Raw genomic sequence first — 19826 nt, 5'->3', positions numbered from 1 at the left:
CCCAATCCAAGAGACAGTAATGTGCTGCCATCCGTTAAGATCCCCTTGAACGTTTTGGATTGGAGGACCATAATTTAAATGAAATGCTTTATCCAACCTGGAAGGTATTCCACATCCTAAATATTTAATTGATTTCTCCATCAGGGGAAGATGAGCTTACACAATAGGCAGATCCTATCTTTAAGTGTCCGATTAATAGTGCCTCTAATTTAGGGTAATTTAGGAGTTTACAACTTATAAAATGGCTGTGTCTTCCACATTCTCCCAAAGTACCAAGAGGATTGTGCCTGGATTAATTGCAAACAGCAGACAACCCTCTGTGTATAATGAAAACTCAAGAGTCAGCATCATCAGCCACGGACTTATGGTTTGGGATCTTATCTGAATATTTTTCACAACGGGCTTCACTTCCAATGGAAAGTCAAGGAGCGGAGAAGGAGAGTTGTAATTGTCGCATCTCCCTATTTAAAAAAAAAGTTTAGCAAGTCAAGTTCGTTCCCGCTGAGTTTTATTTAGTTGGGTCTTAGCTAACTGAGCGAGGAAGATAAATCAAGCTACTTGCAGATTTTCCTAATGGTGCAAAGTTTGGCACCCTGAGGACGAGGGAGCCGTCTATTCCTACACTTGTAAAGAAGAAAAGTGGAGCAAGATTGTGGGTGGCTGCGAATCCACGGGAGTGATTTATTACCTTCTATTCCACTCAGTCATTTCCATATAAGCACAGACGTGCCAGAAGCTACTGGTCACTTTCTGTTGAGGAAAGTATCAGGGAAAACCTTACCCTTCTCACAGAAATCAGTGCCATAGAAATCAGCAGTAGTTGACGAGTTTACTACAAAATAGTAAAACACGAGTTTATAAATGTAAAAATAGCATTCAACTCTACCAACATGTGTCGCCTTCTGATTTTGTGAAGTCTGACCAGTTTCACCCCTTTCTTAAGAGAAAAAGAAACACGTTCTATTTGCACGGCTTCATTTTGGGACTAGAAAATAAATTAATAAATAAAACGGGCAGCCTATCGGGTATATAATGTTTAGTATTGAATGTACCACAGGATAGATTTTTCTGTTGTACTTTCTGTCGTCCTGAAGAACTACTTTGTAGACAGCTTAATTTTTGTTCAAATATAAATTAGAATCAATTTTCTAGGGAGAAATAATCAGTATAGCTCCTGTTCTCCACAACAAAGAAATTACATTTGTAGACATATTCTAGAAATCTAAATCCCCCAATACTCCTTTGAGCAAGTCCAAGGAGGTTTGAAGACTGACGGTTCTGTACTCCGCTATTCCCGTGGGCTTATGCGTGATCATCTTTACTGAGATTTGTCCCCGTCCCTGCTGAATTAATATGCATTTTAGTTAACTAATCTTGAAACAACAGGAATAAAGTTTATCCAGGTCTTTTATACCTCAGAGAACAAAACAAATACTACAAATCTTTAGAGAGAAAGGATATACAAAAGGGCTTGAGGTGAAGATTTCAAAGCAAATACTCTTTAAACGATGTGCAAATTACCTCAGCGCTTGAGCATGATTTATGAAAGGGGATTAGCCCACTGGAATAAGAACCAAGTTTAAACTGATGGGTTTCAAAGTCAAAGATGAGGCAAGGAAGGAGGAAAGCAACAATAATTTAGAAAAGTGATTTGGGCTTAATTTTTTACCCTGAATGGATTTGCCTAAATTGTCAAATTACTGTTGCTAACTGCAGTAGAAAGAGTGCATTTCTGCTTTAATTTTCTATAAAGTTTGCATTTAATAAATTAGTAAGTTTCTGCTTGTCATATTAAAAATATAGCCAGAAACTGTTGAGCAATGAAAACTACTGTAGCTGGATGGGCCAACTTGTAAAAGTTTTGAGAGAGAACATTTTCTTTTCGATTCTAAGTTACATACATACCAGCAAGCACAGACACTCAAGTAGTCCAGCATGTTCTTCCAGTGGCAGTTTAATAGCTTCTTGGAAGAATATGATAATAATGACTTTTATATCACTGCAAACATTATTTTATTATAATTAGTGTAGTGTGTGTGTGTGTGTGTGTGTGTGTGTGTGTGTGTGTGTGTGTGTGTGTGTGTGTGTTTTTAAAAGCAGTGAACAAAGGTCAAGACAGGTACAAAAGTACATCATTTCTGCCTGTAACCCAGAATTCATTGCCCAGTATGAGTTTTGATATGTACCAGAAAACACGTAAGACAGCACAAAGGGTGTTGATAATGAAACTTATCTTGACCATGAGGCTGGAGCTGAAGATACTTGTGAATGAATGTTTGCTTCAGTGTAGCACTGGTATAGGTCACACACAGAGAAGTATTCTGATTGCGTTAGGCATGAACATGAGAACACACAAGGACACCAGAGAGGTGCAGTGTCATCACTGAGAAACCTACCATCAAATGGCCCCTAAAGTAAATTGGTTGAAGTCATTGCAAGAAATAGTTTGCTGGAGAACATTGACGGTGTCATGACTATGTAAGTGTTTTGAATTTGAAGACAGAAAGAAGAAAGAGCTGCTGATAACATAACTGGAGTAAACACTCTTCTCTGAGAAAGGGCTATTATCAGAAATCCTGAACCCCAGTGACCTGGAAGGACAGGAAAAGAATCACTTAAATTCTTTAAGCAAAGTTTTATGGTCTTTACAATAAAAAAAGATTATTGTGTGAGTTCACAGACCTGCCATTCCGGAAGGTAAAGGGAAATTTTAATGTTTCCACTCACGCGTGATTAACATCTAATGTATATTGACTAACATTTCGGATTTTTCCCAGTGAAAATGCGTTAAACGGAATTCTTTTAGAATTCTCAGCCAGATCTTTCCATAGAAATCAGGTACACTCAATTTAAAAACAAATGCAGGCATGCAGTGGCGAAAACCAATATGAAATATTCCTGTCTAAGTTGTCGTGAAGTATGAAGCTAAATACGTGGGGCTAACCAGGCAGTGCAGCCTGCCTTCCAACTGACCAATGAGAGTTTGAGAGACTTGATCCTCAGGAATAACTTTTTAGTAAAATTCATTGAGAAGGCATTTATTGTTTCTGTCTCAGTTCCTGGATTTATACACCTAAGATGATGATGTTTCTTCTCAGGTATAACCTCTGTCGGTTTTTCCTAGCGATGAAAGCATTTGCCCCTAGAAGGCTGAAACAGAGGTCGTTCTAAATTTGCTCACCATTGATGGGAACTCAAATGTGAGCCTGTTTTTGTTTGCCTTGCAACTTTTCTAGACAACTTGACTTAAGCATAGCCTCTTGGGCATTGATTGTTTTGGAAGGCGCCATTGAAATGCTAATAAGCCCGTTTTAGGTAGGAATACAGCAACTGATCTGTGAGTCATCCAGATAGGATATCTAACCTGAAAGGTTGATCGGAAGTGGATTACAGTATTCAAAATCAATACAAAAATTAAGTTATCTAAGGGATCAAATATCATTATTCTTATCCTTGTCCTTGTCCTTGTCCTTGGAGAAGTGAATTATTTCTTTATTTTGGTGAGTTTAGTCTGATTTTAGACACATGCTTGTGTTGTTGTTGTTACCCATTGTCCTGGTTGTATCCTCATTCAGGATCTAGTATTCTCTACAGTGCAAGCAAATGCACACAAGAATCGCAGTTCTTCATCCTGTAACCATTCATGTGTGATCACAAGTCAGATGAGAGTGGTGAGAGTAAATGAATATTTACCACCTCAAGCCATGCTTTGTCAGGAAATGGCCAACCCAACAGCCCTACGCTGGGGAGGTTAGACACTGCTTCAAAGAGGCTTTGACTCTGGCTTTCCGCAAATTGACTTGGGCAGCTATTTTTGTGTGACGTGGTATAGCATTTATCAAATTTTAATATGCATATATCATATACTAAAATGCAGCCTCCTGGGGCTGGTAGATGACTGAGTTTGTGGCTTTTCCTGTGGACAAGAGTTTAATTCTCAGCACCCACATCAGGTGACTCACAACCATGTGAAAAATCAGCTCCAGGCGATTTGAAATCCTGGTTTGGCTTTCTAGGGTACTGACACACACATAAACATACACATACACAGAAATAAATCATAAGATAATGCTTTTTAAAGAAATACCATCACTGCTTAGTGAGTTTGAGGTTGGGGATCTAGATTTTTCTATGAACCAGCTCCCAGATGATGTTTGCTGTTGGTCCCTTGACTACATTTTGTGTAGCAAGACTGTAGTAAATTCTGGAAACCAGTGGTTAGGCACAAACTCGACTGAATTTTCTATCTCATATTTTTGAAGACACAGAAGAAATGGAATTTTTGGAACTGTCAAGAATCCTTCCAATATGTTTCAGGAAAACCTGCCACTTCAGAAATCTTTGGAGTCTGTCTCTGTTCCCACTGCTAGCTTGGGCCTGCAGCATCTGTCACTTGGTCTGCTGCAGTATGTTCTTACCTCTCATCGTCCTTTCATTGTTTTTCTCGTAGGATTACCTTAAGCAATGTTAGCATAGTCTGCCTATATCGCAGCACACTGCTAAGGTCCTGCCTCTTTTAGAACGAAGTCCACAGTGCAAGCCCTCAAACAAATAGTTCAGACTCCCTTGTCAGTCTGAGTTTAAGTTGTTTTCCCAAAGTTTGTACTCTTTAGATTAATAAATTTCTAAACCCTCTATTCTCTGGCTCTTGGGTTCCTATTCTAATATGTACTCATAATATCTTGCCATCATTCTTTCTTCTATATTTAAAAAGCTTCTACAGTTTCATAATATCATTAAGTTTGAGGATACTTTGCCTTCCCTTTCAAACAACCTTCTTTGACTTGCTACTTTTATTTAAAGATCACTTTCAAGTGTTTGTTTTCTGAATATAAAACTTTTCTCCCCATAAACTACTTATTGAAGGACCCAAAGCTTTGCTGTGTGTGCATAAACGGTGCTTTCTTTGGGACTCTCTGTTCATACAGTCCGTTATTTGCTTATTCAATTATTCACTTTGGTTTGAACATGGATGACCCCGTGTTTCAGATTGCTTTCTAAACTAGGATGGGAAAGGTAAGCTTCACAAGGTCATGGTGTATTTCCCTTAGGCGCCCACTATCTAGTGGATCAGTATGATTGAAGTAAATGACCAATACCTTGGTGAGCTAGGATTACTTTACCTAGAAAGAATGGTATCTTGGATACACGGCACATGGTGGCTAAACAGGCAGGTTTGTCAGTTCAGCAACAGAATTGACTTTTCTGAAATAAGAGCTTTAGAGGCTTTCGTTTTACTTTGTATAAGATAATAAATACCAGTGCAATTGAATGACATTGTTCCCCCTAGCACAGCAAATCCCTTAAGAAAACAGAAAATAGGAGATATATTATGTCCCAAGTTAACCGAATAATAAAAATATGTTAAAACTAAATCTTTGACAGATTATGCATTTGCTTATTCTGCATTTATTCTAAGGCAAAATGTATAGGGTGATAACGGACACTATGACATTTCAAAATATCATAAGGAAGCATACCATTGTAGAAGCTTTCTAAAATGAACGTTTATTAAAAATAATTTAAATGGAATTTCTCTGTAAGAGGGCCACAATGCTTTTACGATACATCACAGGATAACTAATGCATAACCTAGTGCTATGAATAGGTTCCCTCTTTTGGAGTTGTTGGTAAGACGGTCCCATAGAACCCCAAATAGGCTACTGTCCCTGCTCTTGTTTATTTTCTAGAACTTGGCCCTCTGACGATATTGCTGAAGGCACCACACATACGAAACCAAGCTGGAACTGGCCTGGAAATTCCAGACCCACTGGAGAAGCCTTCATAGCACTGAAAGATACCATGCAGGCTACCAGAAGACAGACAGACTCATTCATTCTGACCAGCGGTGAAATTCTACAGCAATGGTTGGGCTTGCAAAACATAACCACATACACCACATACGTGTAATAGTGGCACGGACATCATGGGAATAACCAACCCCTTTCTTGTTAGAGTTAGGGCCCCCTCCATAAGTTGGAATCCATATCTAATAATGTTATCCAGGCTAAGAACCTGCGTTATGAGTCCCTGGGGAGGAACCTATAGCTATTACTCTGTTAAATGGACATGACACTAGCGTCTTAGTGATTTATGGTAGAACCCATAGAATTGTTTATTTGCCAACCTTCACCAGCGATGCTTCTCTGCTCAGTGTATAGCAATTGACACAGGGGCTCACAACTAGTCAAGGTGTAGAGAACAAGACTATGGCATATTCAGCCCCGAAGGCGCAACATTCATGAGACCTACCTAAAGTCAACTGTATCAGACCAAAGTCCAACATGGAGTGGGGAAGAAGTCTCCAAGTCCTACCCTTTCTACTGTGCCAGCGGGAGAAGGAGAGCGCATTTTCTTTAAAAGGGAAGCCCCTCGTTGGTTAGCTACCCTCTAATGAAAACCACAAACCCGAGACTACACAGAAGGGGATATGATCAAAATACATTGCACGGAATTATCAAAAAGCTAATTAAAAACCAGGATAATAAGTATATGTTTTGTCCTCAGCTCTAAATATAGACACTGATGGATTTACAGTAAAGAAAATTGTGAAGACTTTACACAAAATTCACCCACAAAAATCATTATATCAAGTACTTATATAATAATATAAAGTTTAAAAATACCTTAGGTATACGTAAACCCTGATTTTACACTGCCTTTAGATCTAATGCAGAAAATTTCCATTGTGTCCAAAGTTTCCTTTGTGTTATTTAATAATTATGCCAAACTATCGATTGCATTTAAGTAGCAATTCGAATAGTCTACATTTAAGAAATGCATCTAAATCACCTAGTTGTGCATTTTGGGTTCAGAATGGTGTTCAAGTACACAAAGTGGAAAAGCCGATGTACTAGCAGCTGTCCCAGTTAGCCAGAATTGGCAATCTGACACACCCCAGAGTCATTTGGGAAGGAAGCCTTAATTGAAATGCTACCCAGATCAGACTGATGCATAAGCGAGTATGTTGGTGTATTTATTTTTAATTGATGAAGGGTTTCCATCCCACCGTGTGCGCGCCACTCCCTGGGCAAGTAATCTTCACATGTATAAGAAAGCTAGCCAAGCATGAGCTGAAGACTGAACCGGCCAGCAGTGTTACTCCATAGCCTTTGTTACAAGTTCCTGCTTGAGTCCTTGGCCTGACTTTTCTCAACGTTGGACTATGACCTGGAAACATAAGCCAAATAAACTCCTTTCTCTTCTATGAAACAAAGCAAAGCAAAGCAAAACAGAGCAAAACAAAACAAAACAAAACAAGAATACTCAAAATTCTGATTCTTCCACCCGCTTCTTGTGTAACTCCATCTAGCTTTTAAAGAAAGTGACGAGGGCCAGAATTTCTGTCACTCCTGTTTTAAGTTGAATTTCTATAAATAGATTGACTCTCCAGAAGATGATCTTCTCGGTTTTCAAATTTATCAAAACCATCACATTTCTTTCACTGGAAAAAATATATTTTTAATTTTCTTTATTCAAATGCAGTGTTGACATTTTGAAATCAGTGCACATAAAAAAGTCTCAAGAAGGGGTTTGAACCGTGGCAATTCTTTAAAATACATAGGATAGTGAGACAGAATATTGAGAGGGGCACCCTGATCTGAGTTCTAAAGGATGCTATCTCAGCAGGGTGAAGAAAAGGTAGTGACTTCAGCATGCTGAGCTGAGGATCAGTCATTAGCTCATTTCTCTGGAAAACAAATTGAGGGTCACTGACTGGGTTAAGGGGGTAGTTGAGAAGAAGAGAGAATAAAGAACTGTCTAGAGGCACGTGGAATTGTATATTTCTATTTGACTAGTTTGGAAATGTTTGAAAAGTGATACAGGAAATAGGTATAGGGGCAGAAGAAGGAGGAGAAATTTTGCTTTTATTTTTGACCTTAGTTTGGTGTTTGGGAAGGTGCTTTGTCTGATAGCAAGATGCCTTTTGTTTCTGTTTCTTTGTCTGTTTTTTAAAGCTGACCTTGAACATAATATGTAACAGATTCCTGATCCTCCAGCATGCATCTCCTAAGTGCTAGGATTATAATTGTGTGCTACCAAGATTAGTACCCACAGCAAAATCATAGTACATATTTCCTGAAGAGTTACAGTATCTTACATTTTGTCTAGGTTTTAAAGTCAATTAATTTCGTATACAAATAGAATACATCTATTTTCAGTAAGAGAGTTAAAAAAATATAGGAATGTTGACTTCAGTTATCACTTAAACATTCAAATTATCCACGAACCATTTCTCTAAGAAAACACAGATGTTTAACGTTACAGATCACATTTTTAAAAAATAAATTCTGGGTGGTATATTTGCTCTTTTCAGATTATCATCATATGGCTGGATGAAAGTGGTACCTGATTTTCCTTAAAGGATGTGGAGTATACTATGAAAAACAAGAAACAAACTTTATTTTCTAAACAAACAAACAAAAGACAGAAGAAAACAAAACCACTGAAGATTCTATGCTTAGAATGAATACTTTCCTAGGCATATGGAGGAAGCCATTTGGACAGCTGACAAAATGACTTAAAAAGAAAGGTACATTCTTTAAGCCTTTTAAAGAATCATAGTACAAGTTTCCGTGGTCTAGAACCAAAGTGAGTGGGTGGACCACATGAATCTTGAGTGCTCTAGGAAGAGTATTATCATTTGCATCCAAAACAGCGTTTTTCAACACAGAAAGCTGAGAATGTAAGAAAGCTTCAAATACCATGCTGAGAAAGGCCACTTTAAATTTAGTTGACAATAATGAGTAACTATCCTAGGTTTAACTTCATAATAAACTGCTAACACGTGCCAATCCTCAGCATAGAGTAGGAAGGAGAAAACTTTTAGCTTGACTTTCTTTTGTTTATAATCACAACAGTGTACTAATGCTTAGGAAATATTGCCGGAGAGTAGAGTAAGAAGCCCTCTGGGTTTGGCCTATTATTGAAAGAAAATTGCCACTTGACCTAATGAAATCAGAAATTGATTAACTGGAGTTCATCTCAGGAGAAATATGGTTACAGTGTTACTGCCAGGGTCAGGAGGAAGATGGGTGATCTAGCAATGGTGCACTTGTAGGGTTACATGGGCTTGAGAATAGCTCATGCTTCCAGATGCATGGCCCTGGGTGACCAGAGGGCAGAGGGTAAGATCAGCCCCTTAGATAGGAAAGAAGAGATTAATCAGAACTTGCTTTGCACGGCTCATAACTAAGTCCTTGGATCTAATGATTCACAGGAAACTAAATGTTTTGAAGAAATTACAAGCTAGGGATCCCATAAAAGTTGGGACTTTCTGCTGGCTACCATGAACACTCACAGAAGAATAGCGAAGGTCACCTGGTTTAGTCAAGTATGTATCTAGTCTTTACGGGTTTCCTCTTCTGAATTTAAACAGTATGCTTAATCATATTTTAATGTCCATTTTTGAAACATCTAAATTATTTTCTGAAAAAAGAACTTTCTTAAACTGCGAAAAATGAACAATGAACAAATAGCCTTTAAATAGCTGAAATTATTGATTGTTTAGATTTTTGTTCAACAGGTTTCCTCAAGTGGTATTGAATAAAATGGCTGCCAGGTGTGACATACTTTCTTTCTGGGGGTGAGGGGGGCTAAGGTGAGTAACCAAGGCACTTAAATAGAGAGGCTTTGTCCTTTCAACCTTCCGATCACTTAATAACCCATAGTAATCTATGCGAATAATGTTTTCTTTCTTCAGTAAAACATTTTTTGTTTTCTTAACTAGATTTGATTTATTTATCTTCTTAACTAGATCTCTGCAGGTTTAATATTGTTTTCTCTTTTCTGGCAGATGGCTTATTCATCTTATTATTTTCAATCATTGGCAGGGTTACACTGTTTCATATGAAATTCATAATAAGAAACCTTTTCTGATATATATTTTATGAATCTCCAGGATAGGCTTGTTGGTGTGTGTTTCAGCAATTGTTAATTACATGCCTATCAGAGAAATTAGTATGACTTTTTAGTTTTCCACGAATAAGAAATATATTATTTCCATATACATATACATATATATATATTACATATATATATATACTTACCCATAAAGGCCATAAGGGTCACAAGGATAAAAAATGATGGTTTGGGAGCAATAGTAAAAAAACAATGCGTTATCAACATTGTATTTTAAAGGCCTTAATATAAATCATAAAGGAAATTAGTTATTTGTTTCAAAGTTTTCATGTTGCAGTTTAAAAGTGTGAATATTCTTTCATTGAATTACAGAAATGCCTACTATCTAACTTTCTGTATATCAATGTTTAATAGAAAACATTAAAATACAAACAAAAAAAGGGTGAAAAAGATAGCATCGTAATCGATTATATATACAGCACCTAGATCAAGTAAGTTAATTGCTGGGACAATACCAGACTTACTCTACCAGGAATGTGGCAGTTTGATAAAAAATGGCCTGTTCTACACTCATATGTTTGAATGCTCGACCTTAGTGAATGGCACTATTAAGAGGTATGACCTTGTTGGAGTAGCTGTGATCTTATTAGAGGTGTATGTCACTGTGGAAGCAGGCTTTGAGATAATACATGCTCAAGCTCCATCCCGTGTGATTCATGGTCCTATTCAGCAACCTTCAGATCAAGATGTAGAACTCTTAGCTCCTTCTCCAGTAACATGTTTGCCTGCACACTGCCACTGTGACGTGATAATTAACTAAACCTCATGGTGATAACTAACTAAGCCGCTGGAACTGTAAGTGAGCCCCAGTTCACTGCTGGAAGAGTTGCGTTGGTCATGGTGTCTCTTCACTGCAAGGGAAACCCTAACAAGGACACACTGTATCCATTTCTTGCCTTGCTGGAGACTCATTTTTTTAATATGCTGTAAAACCTTCCTTTGTTTCCTCTGCTCCCCACTGGTCATTCTGGATTAGAGGGACTGCTTCACTCTCCTGTCACTTTAGGGGTTGTTCAGGGTTTAAGCTATTTTTTTTAGTTAGATCCATTATGAGATCCTCATTGCTTTGGTGGAATGGTAGGTATGAGGGAGTAGGAAACAAGCTGGATGGAAATATTACTGGGAAGTCCCAGTTCTCAGGGCCAGAGGTGTGGCAAAGTCAGAATAAACTGCTCCTTTAAAATAACACTGTAAACAGTCGCGGAAGGTCCAATGTGACTTCTGCCTCGTATATGATTTCTTTATGAAATTGTGTTACGATCTAAGCAACCCATTTACTGCGAGGTCATATTTTTAGCTGTTGCTGTTGAGAACTATGTTATTTAGAATATTGCAAAATATCACTACTTTTCTCTCAAACTTACTTGAACTTGGCAGGACAATGATTTCTGCACAGTGCACTAAAGGTTTTCAGATTTTTGAGCTTTTAGCATTGTATTCAGATTGTATTCAAGACCTCTATTCCTATCTTCTTTATTCCTGAAATCTCATATGGTGCATGAATCACCAATAAGTATTTGAAACCACATTAAAATAATTTTTATATTTTTGCCAAAACATATTTTTGTAACTTATTAGAATATCTAAGGGGAAACGCATTTTCTTTTAGTTCTCTTACCACGTGACTTTTAAAACGTTTGCTACTTTTGAGTGTGTATTGTAAGGTTGAACGTGGTTTATACAAAATTTATCCTTCAGACTTGTCGATTTTATAGTTTGGCAAATTTATAGCCATGAGAGAGATTACAGCAGAAGGACCATATTTTCTATTGGTGGGTCTGTCTTTCTGTCTTTATTTGAAGGCAAAGACAAGTGAATTCGAGGATTTTATGTACATTTTAGTGTTATTTGTTAAGAACCAACATTCATATTCGATGGCTGTGAATGATGGGATAAACCAGAGCTCTGTTTGAAGTGCTTGCTGGATGTTGACGCTTTCCATCAACCAGGACTTCTTGATGACATGCTCTTCTGGGCATTAGGTAATCAAGGCCATCTCCTGGCTCCCTTCTACTGGGTCCTGAAATTCTGCTCCCAAGAATGCCCTGGCTGCCATTTTCACCTGGGGAGGTGCCAGGGGAAGGACCAGCTGCTCACATTTAGACTTTTGCAGCTATGACTCCCGTATCCAATTCTGGCTGCTCTCCTGTATTTCCTGTACCCTTAGGGAGGAGGATGTAGAGTATGTGTGCCCTGCTCCAGCCTTCCATCAGACACCACCCTTGGCTCATACCCTTCTTGGTGCCATCTGCTTGGAGACATAGAGGATAATAAAAGAGCTCCTATTTATTGAGTGCCTGCTGTGAACTAAGTATTTACATCTCTAATTTCAAATTTTCACATGATCCTAGAAGGATGTTATCGGACCCATTTTTTATAGATCTGGAAAGGAACACTTGGAAAAGTTAAAAAAGCTCTCCAAAGTAATCTGATGCCATGATTATATTTGGGCCTTTCCTCTCTCCCATCAGTGGGAGATACTTTCTCTTTCCTTGGAGAAATCTGTGAGCACTGTGTTTGATTGACTCTTCCTTTTCCATAGCAGCCCTCCCTAGAGACCTGATCTCCTACTCTCATCCCAGGCTGCTGTCCTGAATTTCTCACAGTGATTTGGCCCTTGCATTGAATTTTCTGGCTTCTTGTCTGTTCAACTCGACTGATATCTTAAAATATCCGATTAGTACTTGATAGCCTTGGCAGGTTGGAATCATATTTTTTTTAAAGGAAAGTGGATTTTAACATAACTTTTTGAGTTTACTCATTGGGAAAACATATTTTTCCCATGTTAAACGGAAAAAAAAACTGGACAAAGACATGACCACCTGTTAGCTGCTAATGATGTTCACATGCCTTTTTAAAAAAGTAATTCTGGCTTTATCTGCTTACAATCTTGGCGACAAAACTCGTGGGAACATCAAGGGCACAGGAAGCCAAAGGCAGCAAACAGACAATAGAGTTTGTGCTTGGACTACTAATAAGGAAGACGTTACTGTGAATCTGACTCCACATAATGACTTAATCCCCAGACAGTGACTTAAAACTTAATATATGATTGAAGAAACTTAATCTTTGGGCGTTCTAATCTAAGACCTAGTTCAGAAGGGTTTCATACATGGGAGCTCTAACTTGAAGAAAAAGTTTTAAAAAAAACAAATATAGTTATGATAATAGCTATTTCACACCCATGGTCTAATTTAATATTGTGTGGACAGGTCACTTACTATGGCTTCCAAGTGAAATGAATACAAGCCTGTGATTAGAGGTAACGTGGCGTGAAGAGTGACTAACTGTGCCCTAACTGGAAAGAAGTCTCGCAACTATACAGAATAGAGAAGATACAGGAAAGGAATTTTTTTTGAAAATTAGGATTAGCATTAGTACTAAACAGCCCTTTTGCTTTGATAGCAAAATCTATCTGCAAATGTTAGGGACTTGGTTTAAGCTCACTGTTGTGTAGAGATTTGATTTTTCACCTTTCAGCAAATGTCCAGTTTGAAACAGATTAACTTTTATTTGTTCACTGAACTGCTGAGTATAGTTACAAGAGCAGGTTGTAAAAGCAGATTGCTTGAGTTTGACATGTGTCTCTTAAATGTCTTACACACTTTAGATGCCTTGGCTTCCACATTTAAAATCTAGGGTTAAAAATGGTTAGCAATCTCTTTGGATCGATGAGACTACCCAGTCAGAATAAGTACTTGGAGCAGCACCTAGGGAACAGTACTAGGGAAAGTGTTATCTTTATGTAAGAATGACTTTGCTCTCTTAGTAAGTAATACTCTTTTCCAATGGGGGAAAATTAACCACAGTGAAAGACTGAGTCTTTCTTTCATAGACTTTTTTTCTAAGAAACATTCTAACACATAATGTAACAGTAGTTTCACATAATTACTGTTCAATGCAGGATTGTCAGCCTCAGTTTCTCAAATGTGCTTCTCCAAAATGTTTCCCCACTGCTTCCGGGTTTAAAAGCATGTCAAGTTCTCTTCCACAGCTGCAATTAAATCTCAGATTTCAGATCCTCTAATCACTGCATCACAAACTCTTGTGCGTTTACCCCAAAATATTTACATAATTAACATTAAGCACATACTCACAACTGAATCCTAACCCTGTAACGCTATGTTAGATATGTTACCTTATACCTTATCCCAGGTGCAAAGAAAGACAGAAACTCAAGCAATAAAGGAAAATATTATTGAAACTAAGTTGACTCCAAATAAAATCCTTTAAAAAGGCACAGATGAGTCTTCACCAACACCCCATGTATTTTTGTGGCCATAGGCAATTACAACCTTCTTAAAGAGCCGCATAACACAGATGACTGGCTGAATCAGCCTCTGGTAGTTGGAGAAAACTATGGTATAGGCCTCTTAGCAATTCCCTCTTTTCAAAAGAATCTCAGTTCAATGTCTCCTGTAGCCTCTAGAACTTTGAGTCCTAACCATTCATCTTTGAAAGATACGTTGCAACGTATCCACATCCACATCCATATCTTTTCTAATGAGCCATATATTCCATAAATAAACATATTCATTTACCATACACATTTATTTACACTACATGTACTGACTGGTGTTTCTTTAACTTATTGATTTGCTCTTAAGTTTCAAAAGCTAGGATATAACTATATTCAAGTTTAGAAAAAAAGTGGTTAAAAGTAGCTAGGTGGAAGGTTCAGGGAAGATGCTATAATTTTTAAGACAGAATTGGCTGATTTGAAATGGATCTACATGTCCATTTAGAAGTCTAGTAGTCAGTTTTCCTGTTTGGATTACATATGATACATTTTAATCATCCCCTTTTATTGAGAAAGAAAAGGCTGGCTAAACACAATAGGGTTTGAAGACCCTAATGTAAGTGTTGCAAGTTATTCTTGCTCCTAATCAATAGTTTTGGAACTAGAACTCACTGCAACTTTAATTATGGCCCTTCTCACACTTCCTGACAACTCCACAATGTATATTTCTAAATTTCCCTGGTGTTCTGGGAGTGTGGACGGGTGTAAAGGCTGTTGGCTTAGTTGGGCCAACTTGATGGTCGCTCTTTCTTTTAATGTATGAAAATCAAACGGTCAGCATACCAGAGGCTTGATATTTCCCACTCTCAGAATCAATCACCAATCTGAACTCTGTGGCTATTACTCAGAGATTCAGAGGTTTGCTGTAAGAAGAGACCATGACCTTGGAACAATTATTTTTTCTCAGAAGACATTACCAACAATGATGTGAGCAGAATGCCCAGACTGCCCTCCAGCGCATGAATTCCTGGGTAGGAAATGGCTACGAACCTTCTAAAGTAGCCTGGCTTTGGCTTAAATCTCATCTTAATACATTTATATTTCATAAACCCTGCTTTTAGACGGAGGTAAAACGAGCACGTCAAAGAGAACACTCACTGAAGGACTTCCTGTTTTCGGGTTTCGGTTCTCTTCTATCGATGTGGCAATGACTCGGCTGTTCAGAGCTTGAAGATCTCTGGAAACTGAACAACTCCAGGGATCCGAAACTTGGATTCTTTGGCTAGAAATAATAGAGAATACATTGAATACTTTTACTAAGAAGAAAAAATGTGCCAGTTTTGTGTCTTATCTTGATGCTAAATGTAACTGGACTTTTGAGTAAGTTAATTGTGTGTGTGTGTGTGTGTGTGTGTGTGTGTGAGAGAGAGAGAGAGAGAAATGGCCTCTATGCTAAGTACAATGTTTATACTGATTCATGCATCCAAATAGTGCTTACTAAATGCTATGAATTATTCAAAGAACTGCACATATATCAACTCAGTTAATCCTCTCAGGAATTCCTCAGGGCCCACCCATAGGCAACATTACTAGTACTGAGAAAACAGACAAGGAAAAGAAATAGAAGAAGAAAAAACATTTTTCCAAATACATTTTCCTGTTTTAGAGCCTATTAAAAGCTCTCAAGAATATTTTCCCATTATATATGTATATAAATGAAATAAAATCATCGATAAAAACAGTTTTAAATGATTTGAGTTTTTAAAACATATACTCTGAATGTATATTTTAAGCTATTTTCCTAAAGTTCTAGGTATCTAATTTTCAGGAGAAGAACAGTCTAGCTTAGCTGGAAAATAATAAAATTAAGTATAAATGATTTTTACTTGCGGTATTATAATGGTAATTATGGCTATAAATACAAAGATGTTTAATTTCCAGAATAATATATATTAGAGACTACAACAAACAGAAAATGTGGTTTTCAAGCACCTGAGTGCTTTCTACAACCTCCAGAAAGAGATGCCATGCTATTCCAGAGCAAGAGCTCTGCTCTTCTGAAAGAGAGGGATGAAATAGTGTCTACCTCACAGATCCTGTCAGCAAGAAAAGTTTGTTGTGTTTTCTATTAAAGCTTAAAATAGCTGGTGTCTCTCAGCCCTAGGATCCATTTACATGTGTGAGTGTTATATGCCTGAGTGGTAAGATAGAATGACTACATTTTAATTAATAAACATAACAGCCCAAACAAATACGTACCAATCTGTCAATTGCATTTTTGATAGCATGGAACCAATCCAATATGAGGAAGTCAATATCTGACTGGAGAAGGAACTCATTTCCTGATGCCGTTGTGATCTGGGAGGAAAAATTGACAGGTCAGAATACCACGTTAGATATATTTCTTACATTAATATTATCACTTTGAAGAGCAAGTGCATCACATGGACATATTTTGTTGTGTTCCAGTAACTGTCTTTCTGGGAACTAAGGGGACTGCTGTCATTTTGAACTCCCCTCTGTAAACTGTGTTTCCTTCATGCCATAATACAAGCATGATTCCTTAACAATAGAAAGATTTACTTGGAGTAGGTCTAGAGCTCAGCTACACTAACTTCAGGAGAGTTGAAGGCAGGAAGTCGAGGGATGCAGGCAAGGCACACATGTAAGTTAAAGGCCAACAGAAAATGCACTCGGGTGTGTTCGAATTCATCCCGTGCGTGCTTTCTGCTCGTTCCTGTTCGTCTTTTGCAAATCTAATAGTATCCCTGCATTCAATTTCCTTTTATGGCTCCAAAACAGGTTTTTACCGAAGAGACTAATGCATACTTTTGCCAAAGGTCATTCGGATGAATAACATTTGGTTGTCCCTGCCTTCCTAGAGTAAAGCTCTATAGGAAAGTCATAAAGGACCGATTTTCTCACAAAGGGAGTGTATTAGAATAAAGGTCGTTTGCATATTTGAACCTTTGCTAGAAAGTACCAAATCAACATCAGCTTCCAGCCTCCCAGTGCTGTTAAGTGGTTGGCAATGCTTAACATGGCTAACGATTCTTATCACAGTGGATCTTTCCTTTCAGAAATGAGAGAGGATGTGACCATACAGAAACACAGCAAACAAGGCTGTGAATTCCACACATAAAGAGCTCCTTGGGGGAAAATTTAGTTAGGTGGGTGTGGACACCCTTTTTCTATGAGGCCATTGATTTGAACTATGAAGATTTTCTCTTTGTATCATTGACGTTCTTTTTTTTTTAAACAGAGGACAGATATTTCTCAGCAACGGTCACACAACAAGCCAGACTACAAAACTTTATAGAACTGGCATTTCAAGAAGCCGAATCAGGATCTGGTCCCTTAGGCTTGTGCACTCCAATAGGTGAATGGTGAAATGTGGGACAGGTTCAGAAACATCACAAACACTCTTTAGGCTGGCTTCATCATCTTGTCAGTAATGTGACAGTGCTAACCCCAAATGTCTTTCTGCAGGTTTGGTAGTTCTTATGGCAACGTTGAACAACAGTATCTTGTAATTTTTTGAAGGTATAAATAGGTTATAATTCAATTAATGTAGACAAGTATATTAAGTTGTTTGAATATTTAATACAGTACATGCTCATGTGTTGGCTATTTGGTCTAAAGGTTTCGACACTCTTGGATCAGTTACAATGACAGATAATGAGCAAAACAATAAATATTAATATTTATCACTATAACTTCTACAGTTATATTGACTCACTTACCTCAATATCGCAATCTGAAATATATATATATATATATATATGATGGATATGTTTTACGATGTTATGAATGTTTAACACAGCGAATAGCCTGCATTCCCTAGATTTACTATCAGTGCTATATGAACTCACGTAGATGGACATTTTGTGCCAGAAATTTCTGATGTTGATTTGGGGATTTTTAAAAGAAGTCTTTGTCTGCATACATATAGTCACATACATGGACTTCCTATTTACTTTCAGAAGCCTTTAGAGAGACGCAGGACCACTCGGTGCCCACGAGAGCACATTCTTGGGGGACACTACTGTCCATTCTGGTTCCTTCTTCAGTAAAGAGAGACGTGGCCACACTTTAAGAAGGGAAAGCTAGAGAGTGATAGAATTAATTACCCTCCCTGAAATCTGACAGATCACTAGAGTTACTCTTTTTCTTTCCCTGTTTAAACCCAAATGGCATCTAAAGTTTGAGATTGCTAAGAGAAGCCATTTGTCTGTGGAAAAAAAAAAAGGCCAGGATAATCTTTCTCTAATTACCTAAATGCCATTGCAGTGTTTCTTACTTATATAAAATCTCAAATATTTACTTTCTAAAGAACTGCCTGAGAAATTAAAACCTACAAACATAAGGTCACTTGTAACGGACACAAAAAATCCAGTAGTGGGCTCAGCTCTTACCTCAATTCAAAAATTTAAATGTTTTGATTACGAATATTTTATACATGTTCCAATTTGTTATTATACATAAAGAGAAACGACTTTCCGAAGTGCAAAATACAGCATAATACAGTACTTTTTTTTAGCAGTATAAATAAAACACTATTAAAATTATAAAGGGAACGCCACTTGAAAGGAAGAGAAAAATATAATTAGATTTACTCTATTCTGAAGGTTTACAAAAGAGCCGGCACAGTTGAGATTTTTTGCCCTAGCAAACTCCAAGTGGGGTAAATAGTTTTCACCACTGCCTTGACTGTTTTGATGCTAGGTGTACAGTTCAGAATGGGCCTTTTTCTGCTCACACAGTCAAGCATAAGCTGTATTCTAAAAGTTTCTTTGTCTAAATCCGTTACTGCATTAATCATACACAAACAGTGCTTTATAAATTCACTCTGGGAAGCTCGAATAAGGAGCCGTGAGAATGCGGCTCATCTGAGTCGCCCTAGCAGAGGCATCCTGCTCATACCTTCCTCTCTGCCTTCCCAGTAATCTTTGGAGTTCCTAGGCGGCCGTGTGGAGAAGACTGCTGCTGCTCTCTACAGTTTGAATGCATCCACTTCTTAATTACAGCTAGCAGTCGACTTTGTTCTGCTATATTCTAGACTCGCGCAGAAAAGTACTTTTCGAATCCCTGCCTGGTAAAATGCGTTTAATTCAGCCTTCCAAGCAATTTTTTTCTTTTCTTTTTGTATTTGTGCCTCTTCAGAATTTCTGGTACGTGGATTGTGAGTCATATTTGCGAACCGAGCAACCGAATTCTCTATACGGACCGTGATGGCAGCGGCGGAGGGAGGACATCAGTAAACATGTTAACTTTTACGAACTCCTTTGATTGAATAACACACAAGTCTACACTGATGCGCGATAAGGAGCACACAGGGTCTTCTGGTAACCCGTGCAATGTGCTCCTTCTTCGTGTGCTTTTTGGGAGAGGCAAGTTTAAAGCAATGAAGCCAAAACTCATAGAAAACAAAACAAACAAACAAACAAAAACAAACAAAAAACTCCAGGTTTTTGTAAAAGCTGCTGGCCTCCATTCTGCTTAGAATCCCACCTTCATCTTACATCTAATGAAATCCTGCATCTCTACCAGGCGCTTGCCGTGAGGTAATAGCAACTCAGTAACACAGCATTCGAGCATTCGCAAAGTTCACTAGCATTGTTGATAACCAGCTTGTTCAAACACTTGTCTGGAGAAACCTAATTCA

The 19826-nt window shown here is 37.9% G+C and overlaps 1 protein-coding gene across 1 annotated transcript in view; it reads right to left on the bottom strand.

The window, feature by feature from the left end:
- Arhgap15 (Rho GTPase activating protein 15) overlaps positions 1-19826 on the bottom strand; it is a 617921-nt gene that overhangs the window by 285762 nt on the left and 312333 nt on the right. Inside the window, exons 7-8 of the mRNA XM_032903250.1 lie at positions 16421-16519; positions 15320-15443 (exon numbers count right to left, since the gene is read on the bottom strand). Coding sequence (XP_032759141.1) covers positions 15320-15443; positions 16421-16519 — 223 coding nt within the window. The remainder of the gene's footprint in view (positions 1-15319; positions 15444-16420; positions 16520-19826) is intronic.

The sequence above is a fragment of the Rattus rattus genome, chromosome 5 (genome assembly GCF_011064425.1).
Source record: "Rattus rattus isolate New Zealand chromosome 5, Rrattus_CSIRO_v1, whole genome shotgun sequence".
In the NCBI taxonomy this organism is placed as follows: domain Eukaryota; kingdom Metazoa; phylum Chordata; class Mammalia; order Rodentia; family Muridae; genus Rattus; species Rattus rattus.
This window is presented reverse-complemented; position numbering and strand designations above follow the sequence as displayed.